This window comes from Podarcis bocagei (genome assembly GCF_964188305.1).
Source record: "Podarcis bocagei genome assembly, chromosome: 5".
NCBI classification, from domain to species: Eukaryota; Metazoa; Chordata; class Lepidosauria; order Squamata; family Lacertidae; genus Podarcis; species Podarcis bocagei.
This window is the reverse complement of record NC_138129.1, coordinates 80,277,519-80,293,019: the sequence shown is the minus strand read 5'-3', so window position 1 is coordinate 80,293,019 and position 15,501 is coordinate 80,277,519. Positions and strand designations below refer to the sequence as shown.

Below are 15,501 nucleotides of genomic sequence, written 5' to 3'. Positions count from 1 at the left end.
TGCTAGCATGGCAGCCTTGTGCAGCTTTTAAAAACGATCTCTTTCTATCTGTTTTCCAGAGGAATTTTGTTAGCAACAACAACAGTAGTATTACTTTACAACTAAATATCTCTCTAGAAGTAGCTCAGCAGAGGTCCCTCAGCAACATTCTCTCTGGTGGGACCCTTCCTCTTTCAGTGAGCCTTGGGCTTACCTGCCTGTGGTGGCCATCCTTGAAATTCCCCGCAAAGCCCTAAAGTGAGGCTCAGTCAGGGATATTGTGGGAAATTAACGCCATGGCTAGATCCAGCCCCCAGGTGCTGCTCAAGAGTTCGAAGCTTGGGGGAAAGTTAAGAGGGCCTAGGGCAGGTACAGTGGTACCTTGGTTCTCAAACGCCTTGGTACTCAAAGAACGTGGAACCCAAACACTGAAAACCCAGAAGTAAGTGTTCCAGTTTGCAAACGTTTTTCAGAAGCCGAACGTGCTCCGTTTTGAGTGTTACGCTTCCATTTTGAGTGCCACACTTCCGTTTTGAGTGTTACGCTGACGATTTGAGTGCAACACTTCCATTTTGAGTGTTACGCTGAGGTCTGTCTGTTTTTTTGCTATTTATTTTGGGTTTTTGTTTTTTGTGGCTCTTTTTGTTTTCTTTTTGTGACTGTGTGGAACCCAGTTCAGCTACTGATTGATTGATTGTGTGACTGCAGTACATTGTTTATTGTTTTCGTTTTATGGATCAGTGGTCTCGTTAGAGAGTAAAATTCACGTTTAATTGCTGTTTTAGGAGTTGTTTTTAAAAGTCTGGAACAGATTCTCCATTTTGCATTACTTTCCATGGGAAATCGCACGTTGGTTTTGGAATGCTTTGGTTTTGGAACGGACTTCCAGAACGGATTAAGTTTGAGAACCAAAGTACCACTGTATTAAATATCTTCAAATATCCCAAGGGCTGTCGCATGGAAGAGGATACAAGCTTGTTTTCTCCTGCTTTGGAGGGTTGGTCTTGAACCAGTGTTACAAGAAAGGAGATTCCAACTAAACATGAGGAAAAAACTTTCTGACAGTAGCAGCTGTTTGACAGTGGAACGGGCTCCCTCGGGAGGTTGTATTCTCTCCTTCCTTGTGGGTTTTTAAGCAGAGGTTGGGTGGCCATCTGTCATGGATGCTTTAGTCGGGATTTCTGCATTACAGAGGGTTGGACTAGATGACCCCTGGGGTACCTTCCAACTCTTATTAGTAGTGGGACCCACGACAGTGCTGGTGCCCTGGCATCTGCCCATGTATGCCAGGTGCCAATGAGTTCATGGCTGAGGTGCAATTTCAAGCCCCAATAATTCACAGCTCATGTTTGACCACTCTTGTATAATGCCTTTCAGAAAGGTTCCACACACAGAACAGTGTGAAGACTGGGTTCCTTTTCCACAGAGGAACCATTTGCACTGTGCGGCTTGTTTTTAAGTACGTCTCGTTCTAAAAAGCCATTTTAAAACTGGTACTTGTGGAGAAATTAATGAAATAGCTAAAGGCAACGGAGAACAACACAGGTTCCAAGGATTTTGTTGAACGACAACACTAATTGATTCAGTTTATTTGAAACGGTGAAAGATTCAAGGTCCTACAAGTACCACATGGGCAATTATGAGTGGATTGGCTAAGATAACTATATCATTAGTTATGTTACACTCTGTGAACATCCATAGAAACACACTTGTACTTGTTGTTGTTGTTATTGTTTAGTCGTTTAGTCATGTCCGACTCTTCATGGACCAGAGCACGCCAGGCACTCCTGTCTTCCACTGCCTCCCGCAGTTTGGTCAAACTCATGCTGGTAGCTTCAAGAACACTATCGAACCTTCTCGTCCTCTGTCATCCCCTTCTCCTTGTGCCCTCCATCTTTCCCAACATCAGGGTCTTTTCCAGGGAGTCTTCTCTTCTCATGAGGTGGCCAAAGTATTGGAGTCTCAGCTTCAGGATCTGTCCTTCCAGTGAGCACTCAGGGATGATTTCCTTAAGAATGGATAGGTTTGATCTTCTTGCAGTCCATGGGACTCTCAAGAGTCTCCTCCAGCATCATAATTCAAAAGCATCAATTCTTCGGCGATCAGCCTTCTTTATGGTCCAGCTCTCACTTCCATACATCACTAGTGGGAAAACCATACCTTAAGCTATATGGACCTTTAATTTGTACTTACCTTGGTGCAAATAGTAAGAGATCTAGACAGTCAGGGACAGGGGAAGAATTGTGTGCACATTATTACTGTTATAAACTGGAGAGGGGGATTACTAGGGTTTCTCTGTAAGAAATGATTGACTTAGTTTTAATTTCCCCTTAAGTCACGTTGATCAGCTTCTTGGTGAATGCAATAGTGAGTGAAGAAGACATTTGACGAGGAATACTGGGTGGGTAGACTTCGAGAAAGAAGTCAATCATTGGGGAGGATTTCAGCAAGAATCAAATGGGACCCTGTATTTCCTCCGTTGCTTTCCTGCCCTGAACTTACAGTTCCATCCATCAGTGCCGATCCATCCCTTGATACGTTCCCAAGGTCAAGTATTTCGTGGGTCAGTCACTGGGTGTTCTTCTCCAAGTCATTTTCTCTCCCAGCAGTTTCCAGTGCAGGCCTTAAGCAGCTCAAAATAGTACAGGCTGATCCATCATCCTCACCACTCACACGAAGACGTGCTTCAGGGCCTACCTTGTCATCCTGAGCCGTTCCCTGCATGCAAATGCAGGGTCCGCAGCTGCCGAAACTCAGAGTGCTGTGAAGGCTCATTAATCAAGCTCACTTTCTTTTCTGTGACCCCCCCCCCTTGATTATCAACCCAAGCAGTTTGGAAGAATTGGCTCCTGACAAAGTTTTTTTTTTTTTTTAAAGAGTTGGTTCTTTTCAAAGCCTTTGTTGTGGGAGAAGCATCATAGCCACTTCAGAAGATGGCTTTGCAGGGGTTTTGGTGCTTGTATCTGTGTGTAACTGGAAGTGCAGTGTATTTAAATTAAATACAGTGGTACCTCAGGTTAAGTACTTAATTCGTTCCGGAGGTCCGTACTTAACCTAAAACTGTGCTTAACCTGAAGCACCACTTTAGCTAATGGGGCCTCCTGCTGCTGCTGCGCCACCAGAGCACGATTTCTGTTCTCATTCTGAAGCAAAGTACTTAACCTGAAGCACTATTTCTGGGTTAGCAGAGTCTGTAACCTGAAGCGTATGTAACCTGAAGCGTATGTAACCTGAGGTACCACTGTAAATAAAATTTGAAACCATTTCATGCAGGCCATCAGGAGCCGTTTATAACAAAGTAGTAATATCCACCCACAAACACACTGGCGCCAGCACCAGGAGGTCCTAGGGGCCTGGGCACCCACCAAAAAATTGTGGTGGGTGCTCAGCCCCTGCACTATGGGGCCTTGGACGTGACTTCTAGGGCTCCCAGGCACCACTACAGCATGCACAATGTGTTTCAGCAAATGCCCGCTTGACTACCTACCCTCCTACTTGCAACAAGTCCAGGGGGTGGCACGGCCTGTCACCTTCCTCCTTCGTTCTTCTTCTTTTTTTTCTTTTCTTTTTTTTTGAGTTTGACAAAGAGTGTTTTATTTTATTTTTTCAAACCACCACATTTATCTTAAACTGCATGCTTTGCAAATGCAAGCTGACATTTGTATGAGGACATTGGTTTGAGGATATTGAAGATAAGGAAAACAGGATTTCCAGACCTATAGTCCTCCTGCTTTATTCTCCCCCCACCCCTTTTTTTAAATTGGTTTTCACATATTACTTTACAATACATATATACCGAAGCCAACACCATTTCCTCCCCACCCACCCATACATTTACATTTCTATTTCCTCAATCTATCATATTATTCTTTTCTCCTTCTTCCCACTTCCCTCCGCCTCCACTCGATTTCCTCCACATTATACAATTTACAATAATCTTTGCATTCTACAACCTTCTCAAATCATCTATATATTCTTATTATCTTTCCTTACTAAGAAGCTTCCTCCTTCTTAGTCTCAGTGTTGCACCTTGTAAAACTCAGACAGGAGGAGGAAGGAGATAGAATTAGAATGAGTTGGTGCTGCCTCTCATTGCCTCTGGCTCCACCTACTGTTGGCCTCCCTGCCTTCAACCCTACCGTTGGCAAGAGCAAAGCTGCAATTAAAATAATATATGTGGTTGAATATTATCTTGCTATTTCATATTCTACTGATTTTTTTTATTTAAAAAACTTCACTTTTCAATGAACTATTATTCCAAACAGTCTTCTTTAAACCTCACATAATACGCCAATTTTGGTTAGAGTCAGTCAAAATTTGCTCAGTCCAGGAGGATATTAAAGAAGTTCTTATCGCTGCCATCACTTATGTATTGCTACTTTAAGTAAACTGTTCACCTTTTCTAAGTCCCCCTGCAAGATGTGATCCTTCAGATAACCCCAAAGCAATATTTCAGGATTTAACATTATACCATGTCTGTTCATCTTTTTTATTACTTCCATAACTTCTTTCCAAAATGGTTTGACAGGAGGGCAAAACCCAAAATATATGTATTAAAGCTCCCCGTTGGGTTTAACACCTCCAGTACTTTTCCTTCTGTAATTCCCACCCCCCAGAGAGAGAGAGGGAGAAGAGGTACCCTCAAAATCTCATTTTATGAAAGATTTAAGAATGGCGGATACAGTCTTTTCGCTATACATCCAAGTCCTCTCTGTTGTAAAGATTGTGATGCTGAAATCAATTCCCTATTTACATTGAAAGTTACATTTCCCCCCGTATTTTGTGCACCTGTTGAGTCTCGAAAAGACCTATATTTCTGCGCAAGCCTACCGACTTGCTTTGCTCTGAAATGAAGAAAAAGAGGACTATTTGATTTAATTTTACAAACAGCTTCTGATTAAGTAAAATGTTGTTATTATGCCATATATATTTTAACCCGACCTAATCCAAGAAAATAGTCATAAAGAAACATCTCCCAAAAGATGGATTGAGGGGAACATCAAGATAACAAGAACTCCACAAATGGAGTGTTGTGACTGAGAATTCCCTCTCCTCTCTCTACTGGCCTAGCTTCAGATGGGAAGGAGATAAAATCCAGCTACATCTGGACTGCCACAGATTCCCCATCCCTATACTAGATGTTTCCAGGGAGAAGGGAGAGACACACACACAGGACGGATGCTCCTGCAACATCCACTTTCATCCAATGTAGTTGATTGACTTGAGTGCCTATTCACTTTGTACATATTTCCATTATATCCATTTAGCCCAGCAATGGATTCAGTGCCTCAAGGCAGCTTATCAAAGCACTTGCCCCATTATTACAGAATGAGAATAGGCTCGGATGATATAGCGCATTCATTTCCAGTAACTTAAGTGTAGGAAATGAAGTCATAACTTGGCTGGTGCAGTCAGAACACACAGCCTGTTCTGCTTGTCTCCAATTTGACCTACTTAGTTATATGCAGATTGAACAAAGCATTCCTAAAACTAACTTCCATTTAAGCATTTTCATTCACGTGGAAGGGCAACTTGTCATCTTGTCGTCTACAAATCACTCAACCTTGTTCAAATTCGCCCAACGCAATCCTAGTCATTTTGATGAAAAGAAGGTGCATTTTTTTACATGCTCCCCACCCCCCAAAAAAGAAATCCATGAATGCTAGGGCTGTAGATGGCTCCCTGATCCAAGGGCTGATCTAGCATGTTGGAGAAAAAACCTTATGTGATAGCATCTTGCAGTGTGGTGTAGTGGTTAAGAGCGGTGGACTTGTAATCTGGGGAACCGGGTTCGCGTCCCCGCTCCTCCACATGCAGCTGCTGGGTAACCTTGGGCCAGTCACACTTCTCTGAAGTCTCTCAGCCCCACTCACCTCACAGAGTGTTTGTTGTGGGGGAGGAAGGGAAAGGAGAATGTTAGCCGCTTTGAGAATCCTTCGGGTAGTGATAAAGCAGGATATCAAATCCTTCTTCTTGCAGTGCCCTCAGAGGAGGACCGCACTTGTTTCTTTCCATTTAATAAATAAATACAAAACAATAAAAATTAAATCTCACCCAGGATGATCTAGAGAAAGGGGCCTTGCATTGTTTCTTAATTAGGATGTAAACCTCTAATTAGGATTTAGGCATTTAATTAGAGTATAAGCATGTGATCAGGAGGCAGGGGGAAGAAGGAGATGCATGCTATTCTCCAGCCAATGGTCCAAAGGCCAGAACCTTATTTCTGGGTGGAAGCAGAGTCTCTTACAAGTAGAAAAACCCAATGATAGCTGTACAAGCTTCCTGGGTATGGGCCCATGCGTTCAGGCATGATACCACATACAAATATATACACACATACAGTCATACCTCATGTTCTGTTTGCTTCATGGTACGTTTTTTCAGGTTGCATCCTACGGCGACCCAGAAGTACTGCAAAGGGTTACTTCCGGGTTTCGCCACTCGCACATGCGCAGATGCGCAAAAGACGTCACGCGCATGCGCAGAGGCAGTGAATTGCAATCCGCGCGTGCGCAGAAACGCCACTGCAGGTTGCATTCCAATCATGTTGCGAACGGGCCTCTGGAACGGATCCCGTTCACAACCAGAGGTATCACTGTATGTATGTGTATATCATATATAGATATCCTTTCTTTTGAGCCATATAGATCACTAGCAGTAAGGTAAAACCTCAATACGTAATAAAACACCAATCAAATAAGACAATGCATTAAAAAGTCACAACACAACAACAGCGAAGAACCAGAAACATTGTATGCTACTTTTTAAAGGTAAAGGTAAAGGACCCCTGACAGTTAAGTCCAGTCGCAGACGGCTCTGGGGTTGCGGTGCTCATCTCGCTCTATAGGCCGAGGGAGCCAGCGTTTGTCCACAGACAGTTTTTCCGGGTCATGTGGCCAGAATGGCTAAGCCGCTTCTGGCGAAACCAGAGCAGCGCACGGAAACACCGTTTACCTACAGCCGGAGCTGTACCTGTTTATCTACTTGCACTTTTGACGTGCTTTCGAACTGCTAGTTTGGCAGGAGCTGGGACCGAGCAACGGGAGCTCACCCTGTCGCGGGGATTCGAACCACCAACCTTCTGATCAGCAAGCCCAAGAGGCTCAAAGGTTTAGCCCACAGCGCCACCCACATCCCATATGCCACTTTTTAATCAACCTAAATGTTCCTTGAAAAAGCAGTGTTTCATTTGTTGGTTTTATTATATGCATGCTACATAAAACAATAAGAAAGAATGATATACCACTGAAGTGCTAGTTATTTCAAATCCTTACACCACGTCTTGTCTGCATCCTTCAAACTCTTCATTTAAAGAACTTGAACAAAGTATCCTTCTTCTTTTTTGGACGGCACCAAAAGCACTCGGGCATCACCAGTGTTTGTTTTTTTATTTCTTACTTGGTCTCCTTTCACAGCACTTATATCTGCAAGAAGAGCACAGTCAGCCAACGTTGTGGTTTGGAAGGGATTTTCATAGAGTCATTTTGGTTTCTTATCATTTCAGCTTGCGGCAAATTGATGAAGATCACTGGCCCTATTACAGTCAAGACATCGGGAACCCGGTTTGGCGCTTGGATGACAGATCCATTAGCACCTGAGAAAAATAACAGAGTACGTGACTTTTATTATTTCTTGCTGGGAGCCAGGCAAGAATTCTACCAGTTGGTCAGTGAAAGATGTGAAGCTGCCTTATACTTGGGTCACAGCATAGGTCCATTCAGTCCAGTTGTCAGCTCTCTCCAACCTCAGGCAGAAGTCTTTCTGAGCACCTACTACCTGAGAATGTTTTGGCTGGAGACGTTGGGGACTAAACTTAGGGTCTTCTAAATGCAATACATCTGCTCTACAACTCGGCCCAGTATACCTGAAGGAGCGTCTCCACCCCCATCATTCTGCCCAGACGCTGAGGTCCAGTGCCGAGGGCCTTCTGGCGGTTCCCTCATTGCGAGAAGCTAAGCTACAGGGAACCAGGCAGAGGGCCTTCTCAGTAGTGGCACCCACCCTGTGGAACGCCCTCCCATCAGATGTCAAAGAGATAAACAACTACCTGACATTTAGAAGACATCTGAAGGCAGCCCTGTTTAGGGAAGTTTTTAATGTGTGACATTTTGATGTATTTTTAATCTTTGTTGGAAGCCGCCCAGAGTGGCTGAGGAAACCCAGCCAGATGGGCAGGGTATAAATAAATTATTATTATTATTATTATTATTATTATTATTATTATTATTATTATTTGCTTACAAGTGGAAGGACCGGATCCTGCAGGGTGCTGCTGCCCTATGGGAAGGAGTAGCAACCAGCATAATGCAGAATCGAATCTTTTGCTTAGAATTCAATCCTGTGCGGTGCTGCTTCAGGAAGCAGGAAGGAGAGATCAGGCCAGAACGGCATCCACTCACACCCACCCCTACCTTCTGCCGCAAAGGTGCAGCCAGCTGTTCGGTTCCACCTTTCTACGGTTTCTCCTTCCCACCTATGCCTGCCTCTACTTCCCATGCCCTGCCCCACGACAGCCCCGGATCTCTCTGGCCTGCCCAGGGCTGTCTCAACCTGACTCAGCTATGTCCAGATTGCCCCCAAATCCGCCCGGTTTAGTTTGGGATCTATCTGAATGCAGTGCACAACCCTTCTCTTTTAATAAACATGAAATCAGGGCAAACCACGTGGGGTGGATCAACATGGAGACATGACAGCCATGTCAGTGAAGGGTCTAATATTACCATGACCTACACATCATTCTCCTTATTGTCCAAAGCAGTGGTTCTCGATTTTTTTGTTTCCAGTGGAACCCTTTACTTTAAAGAAAACTTCAGCAGAACAATTACGGTAGAATATATTTAAATGAATTAAAAGGGGGCAGAGTTGATTATGAGGAGAGCTCACAACAGAGGGGCAACTTTTAAAAGCAGCAAGTTTGAGACCAGGGTGGATTTGATATAAATCAATTTAAATCACTAGTCAGTAAGACTTGATTTAAATCACTAGTCAGTAAAACTTGATTTAAATCATTTTTTTTACAAAAAGACTCATTCTTTCTGGTATGATCTGAATATTTACAACCAGATAAAGGTTTCATTTTTGGAATAATAAATTTTCAGAGTAGTTTTTACAGTTATATCAAAAATTACTGCTTTGGTTATACTATTAGAAATACAAAGACAGGTAATTATGAAATTATTGTTTATATTTGGACAAGTTTTCTGCTGTACTTTATTGGAAGGAGAAAAATAATCATTCCTTAAAAACAATTTAAACCATTTATTTAACTAAAAAAAAAATAACATTATAGCATATGTATCCATGTTTGTTAACTGATGTGGTTAAACTATATATATATAAACTTAAACTGAGTTTTAGGCCACATGATAAACTTAAAACAAATCCTTATTTCCTGATGAATAGCCATTGGAATATAATGTTAACTTAAATAGAAAACTATCTTTAGAAAGATTTTTCCTCCAAAAGCATTTTATTTTAAAAATCTGATTTAAATTAAAAAAAAAAACCTGATTCAACTGTTTTTAAAAAACATTGATTTTTATCTACCCTGTTTGAGACTTTAAAAATCTTTGCTGTCGGTCTCCTGTACTCCTCTGCCAGGAGAAGCCTGTGTTCTGTTTTGTGTTCCTTAAGCCTTCTGCTCCTATTAGTTAGAGCTCTTATCTCCTCGCCAGCATTAAGAGCTCTTTCTAGCAAGTGCCAGAAGGGGGCAAGGGATTCCCACTGCACGTTCTTGAACAGTACATAGCACACTAACAGGGCAGGGCAGGCAGAGCAGTGTTGCTCACCTGGCTTCTCAACACTTAAGAGGAGAAGATGGGCGAGGCAGTGGGGGTGCTGGGAGGGTCAGATGGAGCCTGCACCACACCCAGCTCCACACTGCCTCACCCCTCTCCGTTTTGGCCAACTGGCAGCAAGGCACAGCACTGGGGAGGCAGGCAAGCAGTGCCACCTCGCCAGAGGCGCCAGCTTGCAAAAGGGTTGGGGGTGTCAACATCGCAGTGTGATGTCAGGATGTTGGGAGGAGCCGGGGCGGAGCCAAACATGGCAGCCAATCAGCTCAGTGGCCGGTGGCTCATCCTCCGCCTCCTCTTGGCACCACCGCTGGTGCTTCAACCCTCCTTCCCCTCTACAGCAGGAGGAGGAGGAGCCAGCTACTGAAGGCACACTGTGCTCAGCTCTCCTCTTTGGCTCTGAAATTTGGGGGGGGGGGCGGCCCTACTCCAAAAATATAGCAGGGACTCAAAAGGACTCGGCCCCTAGAAGCCGGCACTCCTGCACATTAGCCAGTGTGGTGTAGTGGTTAAGAGCGGTAGTCTCGTAGTCTGGTGAACCGGGTTCACTTCCCTGCTCCTCCACCTGCAGCTGCTGGGTGACCTTGGGCTAGTCACACTTCTCTGAAGTCTCTCTGCCTCACTCATCTCACAGAGTGTTTGTTGTGGGGGAGGAAGGGAAAGGAGAATGTTAGCCACTTTGAGACTCCTTCAGGTAGTGATAAAGTGGGATATCAAATCCAAACTCTTCTACTGACTTAAACCTTGGAGAACCCAGCAAGGGAAGGGGGGAAAGGGAAGGAAATCGCAGGAAAATTGCTTGAATGGTGCATTTAATTCCCATGGCGACAGCTCAACAGAAATCACACGTTGTGTGTGCTTGTCTGCCAATACAGTTCTTTTCTCAGAGGAACCCCTTGGACCGCTTCACGGAACCTCGGGGTTCTGTGGAACATAGTCTGAGAAATGGCAGTCTGAGAAATTCAGAGCCCTGCTGTGTGCAAATGGGCCGCTCCCCTTTTTCTAAACCCAGCAATCAACAAAACCTGATCAGATCTGATTTTCCTTTGCTTGATTTGTGTGGCAAATGGAAAGACTCCAGTGAAAGATTAAATAGCCAATGCATTTAAAATGATAGGCCGACTTGCAAATTATGCTTCTGTCCAAAGTTCACAGTTTTTCCTTCCTTCCTTCCTTCCTTCCTTCCTTCCTTCCTTCCTTCCTTCCTTCCTTCCTTCCTTCCTCTCTCTCTCTCTCTCTCTCTCTCTCTTTCTTTCTTTCTTTCTTTCTTTCTTTCTTTTTTGCTTTCAGGTCTGGTATATGGACAGTTACACCAACAACAAAATAGTCCGTGAATACAAATCGATAGCAGACTTTGTCAGCGGAGCCGAGTCGAGGACATACAACCTCCCTTTCAAGTGGGCAGGAACCAACCACGTTGTCTACAACGGCTCCCTCTTCTTCAACAAATACCAGAGCAACATCATCATCAAGTACAGCTTCGATACAGGCCGGGTGCTGGCTCAGCGTAGCCTGGAGTACGCCGGCTTCCACAACGTCTACCCATACACTTGGGGCGGCTTCTCGGATATCGACCTGATGGCGGACGAAATCGGCTTGTGGGCCGTCTACGCAACCAATCAGAACGCGGGCAACATCGTCATCAGCCAGCTGAACCAGGACACGTTGGAAGTGATGAAAAGCTGGAGCACTGGCTACCCAAAAAGAAGTGCTGGCGAATCCTTCATGATCTGTGGCACCTTGTACGTCACCAATTCTCACTTAACTGGAGCTAAGGTGTACTACTCCTATTCCACGAAAACCTCCACGTACGAATACACGGATATCCCCTTTCATAATCAATATTTTCATATATCCATGCTTGACTACAATGCCAGAGATCGAGCTCTGTATGCCTGGAATAATGGGCACCAAGTCCTGTTCAATGTCACTCTTTTCCACATAATTAAGACTGAGGATGACACATAAACTCAACCTTGATATTCCGGCCACCTGAAAGCAGTGTCATTTGTGCTGAACTCAAAAGCATTCTGCTGGGTTTCTCTTAAGTTCTCTTTTTTCCAGTAAGAATTAAAAAAAGGAAATGGGGGGGGGAGCTTTTTCTACAGTATAATGTATTCCAAATATGGCGGAGCCTTTATTTAAAATGATCTAGATGGGATTAGAGGTAACTTTCTTAACTCTACACCAGGCCTGCCATGACTTTGTCATGGAAAGCACTAAAGTTTATTTCAGTGGCTAAAGACATTGTTTAAAAAAATAAAATAAAAAAGATTAATGATCTGCCTTATATTAGAGTCAGAGACTAATGGTGGCTTAACTGCATGAATGTCTTTTTCTACCATATATCATTTTTTTAAACAAAAGCAATCTGTCTAATTGCTCAACATCAAAATATATTTGGACAGTAATCTGAAATAGAATGTGCATCAATATTATTTGGGTTTCTCTTTAAAACAACAACAACCACACTCTCTTCTAAAGTCAAATACTTAAGAATCAGATTTCTTTAGAGGTGAAAAGAAGTAAAATTCTATTGGCTGTTACACAATTTCAGATGCGGTGCTGTACAGTCTGTTTTTAAACTTCTTGCAAGCAATTTCTCAGTGATATGTATTTATACCATTGTGTCCACCATTGTGCAATTGTATCTCTTCACTTCTGTGAAAGTCAACTATTTTTTATAAAATATATTGAAGTTTGATGGTCTGATGGGTCCATTTTGGAATGGTGTGGATACGAAAATTCTGCAGTCATCAATTCCGAACGACATACATGAATTTATTTGTTTGCCCGTTTTAAAAATGTAAATACTGCTTAACTGGCAAAACCACGGTCTACATAAAACATAAAATATACATCAGAATTGCCCATTGAAGTTAGAAGGTAAAAACAAGACCTAAGAAAAAAATTCAAAGTACACATAAAAATATGCGTCATTTGAAAACAAGAAATTACCGTATTTTTCGCTCTATAAGACACACTTTCCCCCTCCTAAAAAGTAAGGGGAAATGTGTGTGCGTCTTATGGAGCAAATGCAGGCAGGAGGCTCTGCTCAGCGCTCCCTTTAAAGAGCCACGTGGAGCTTGTGTGTGGCTCTTGGGGGCTTTTCCCTGAGGAGGAAGAAGGGCAGCCCTTCTCCCTCCTCGGGGAAAAGCCCCCAAGAGCCGCACACACACTCCGCACGCTCTTTAAAGGGAGCGCGGCTCTTGGGGGAGCCTTAGGCTCCCCTTGCCCAGGAGAGGCTGTGTTCCATATTGCTATTCCTGGCTATTCCATAAGCCAGGACAGCCAGCGGGATCGCTGTGCTTCCTGGCTTCTTGCTTAGCTGCGCACAGCCTCCACAGCCCGGGAGAGGCTGCACGCGGCTATCCCATAAGCCAGGACAGACAGTGCGATCCTGCTGGCTGTCCTGGCTTCTGGGATTCAGAATATTTTTTTTTCTTTTCCCCTTCCAAAAACTAGGTGTGTCTTATGGTCTGGTGCGTCTTATGGAGCGAAAAATACGGTACTTAATAGAATGCATGTCAACCATACATTGTTGAGTAGGCTTGCCTACTCAACAAAAACCTGTTCAGCAGGCACATTACAGCTAGACAGAACTCAAGGAGACCACCTAAATTGCATAACTCAGGCTCCTGCTGCTGCTTGGAAACCCATATAGACATGGCAGTGGGCACACCTGCTCATAGCTGAAGCTGGATGATGGGCAGCACTGTCCTGGGCTGGTCTTACACTGGATTCTCAGGGACAGTGTCTTCCTCCCTCAGGTTTATGCAGTTGTCTTACACTGGGGAGGGCAAAGTGTATATTAATCACACCCACCTGGGTTGTACGTTATTGGCCCTAACAACATGCACTACTAAAAAGGGGGTTAACCAAGCTGTGGCCTTCCCATGGTCTATACCAGGCATGTCCAGCATGACCGGTCGATCGCGGGGGTGTCTCAGGTTGTGTTGTTAGTGATTGTCTATATGTTCCACACATCCCACCCAAAAAAAAAGCTCAACAACCAACAACTTTGGTCAACCGTCCCCTAGCAATGACAATGGGTAGATCACAGCTGGTCTTTTTATACTGTGAGTAGATCACAGTCTCTTGGGAGTTGGACGTGCCTGGTCTATACCTTCCTTACACTTTCAAGTATGGGAAAAGAAATGCTAACGCAGACAAAAAGCTGCTGCATTCCCTAGTCGGAGGGTATGAGACCCTGTCTTGGCTTATCTGTAACAGATCACAAGCCTTTGATCCTCTTTAGAGCCTTAAGCATTTCTACTGAAGGAATGCTGAGTACAAAGAAATCATATTAACTCTCATCGTGTTGATGAGAGGTACGGATAGCAGGCTGTGATAAATGCAGACCTGGGAAGCCAGGGGCGTTAGAAGGGGGAAACTGCTGGACATCAATCTAACTCCTCATTGTGCAATTCTCTTCTGTGTATTCCAGTGCAGCTGTATTGGACTGCAGCTCCCATCATCCCTGGTTGGCCAAACTACTTGGGATGATGGGAGCTGTAGCTCAACAACCTTTGGAGAGCACCATGTTTGCAGTCCTTGGAAAATATAGTAGATTTGAAATACAGCGACTCCCATCTATGGTTCCCAGACCCTCCAAGTGTCCTTATTTTCCAGGGACAGTCCCAGATTTACAGAAGCCATCCTGGGTTATGATTTGACCCTGGAATGTCCCACTTTTCCTTAGGACATCCCTATTTTCATCGGAGAAATGTTGGAGGGCATGGAATAGGACATCCCTATTTTCATTGGAGAAATGCTGAAGGATATGAAATAGGACCTCCCTATTTTCATCGGAGAAATGTTGGAAAGTATGGAATAAGACATCCCTATTTTCATCGGAGGAAAGTTGGAGGGAATTAACGGTTCTGTGTTGTACTCATGAATGTTGGTGGAAGCAGTCATCTGCCCATGCTAGTCAATGGGAGTCAGGGCACACATTTAGTCGCCAGTCTGCAAGTGTACATAACCCAAAAGTAAAGATATCAAGTGATAAGCCGGCCCTAAGGCACATCTGTGCACACTTCACCTGTCTCTGACGTTACAGTTATAAAGTGTTGGGATACTGCCAGGGAGATATAGTCCATCATGGCCCCAAGCCGGCTGCCGGACGATCCATCGACCTCCCGTAGACAGGCAATATCAGCAATTAGCGACACGAAGCCTCAGAAATAGATTGCCACATTCCAGGGCTCGTGCACACTCTTTATCAGCAGAAGCACAGCCAGAAAGTTGCACAGCAGGAGAGCATATTTACAGACTTTATTCAGTGTTGATCAGAACAAAGAGAGACATGACTGTTCTGCGTCAGAGTCTCCGACCGACTGAGAAACGAAAGCAATAGCAAACATAAACATCCTGTGAACAGGACATGCGCAGACTCTGTGACTCACAAAGCCTGCTCCCTTTTAAGGTGGAACGGAAATATCCTAACATAAAGATGCCCTATTGCACCTTTGAACTCAAAATGTGTCTGTTGCATATAATGAGCACAAAGGAAATCTCAGTACGAATGTCCCAGATGATTGTCTATAAGCACATGAGTGTTGGGGAGAGCTGCTTCCATCTCCTGAACTGTTTCATCAAAACAGCAACATGGTGATAACACAAGAAAAGCAAATGGGGAAGGCAAATTGGGGCACTGCCCCACCAACCTTAGTCTGCCCTCAATAACCACACACCTGAACCTGCTTTCTGACAGCCAGTCCAAGGC

The 15,501-nt window shown here is 44.0% G+C and overlaps 1 protein-coding gene across 3 annotated transcripts in view; it reads left to right on the top strand.

Moving 5' to 3' along the window:
* Nucleotides 1-12,475, top strand: part of OLFM3 (olfactomedin 3) — a 166,427-nt gene extending 153,952 nt beyond the window's left edge. For all 3 annotated transcript variants that reach the window (XM_081195039.1, XM_081195038.1, XM_081195040.1), the window contains exons 5-6: nucleotides 7,484-7,590; nucleotides 11,064-12,475. In XM_081195039.1, coding sequence (XP_081051165.1) covers nucleotides 7,484-7,590; nucleotides 11,064-11,741 — 785 coding nt within the window. In that variant the 3' untranslated portion in view covers nucleotides 11,742-12,475. The remainder of the gene's footprint in view (nucleotides 1-7,483; nucleotides 7,591-11,063) is intronic.
* The last annotated feature ends 3,026 nt before the right edge of the window (nucleotides 12,476-15,501 follow it).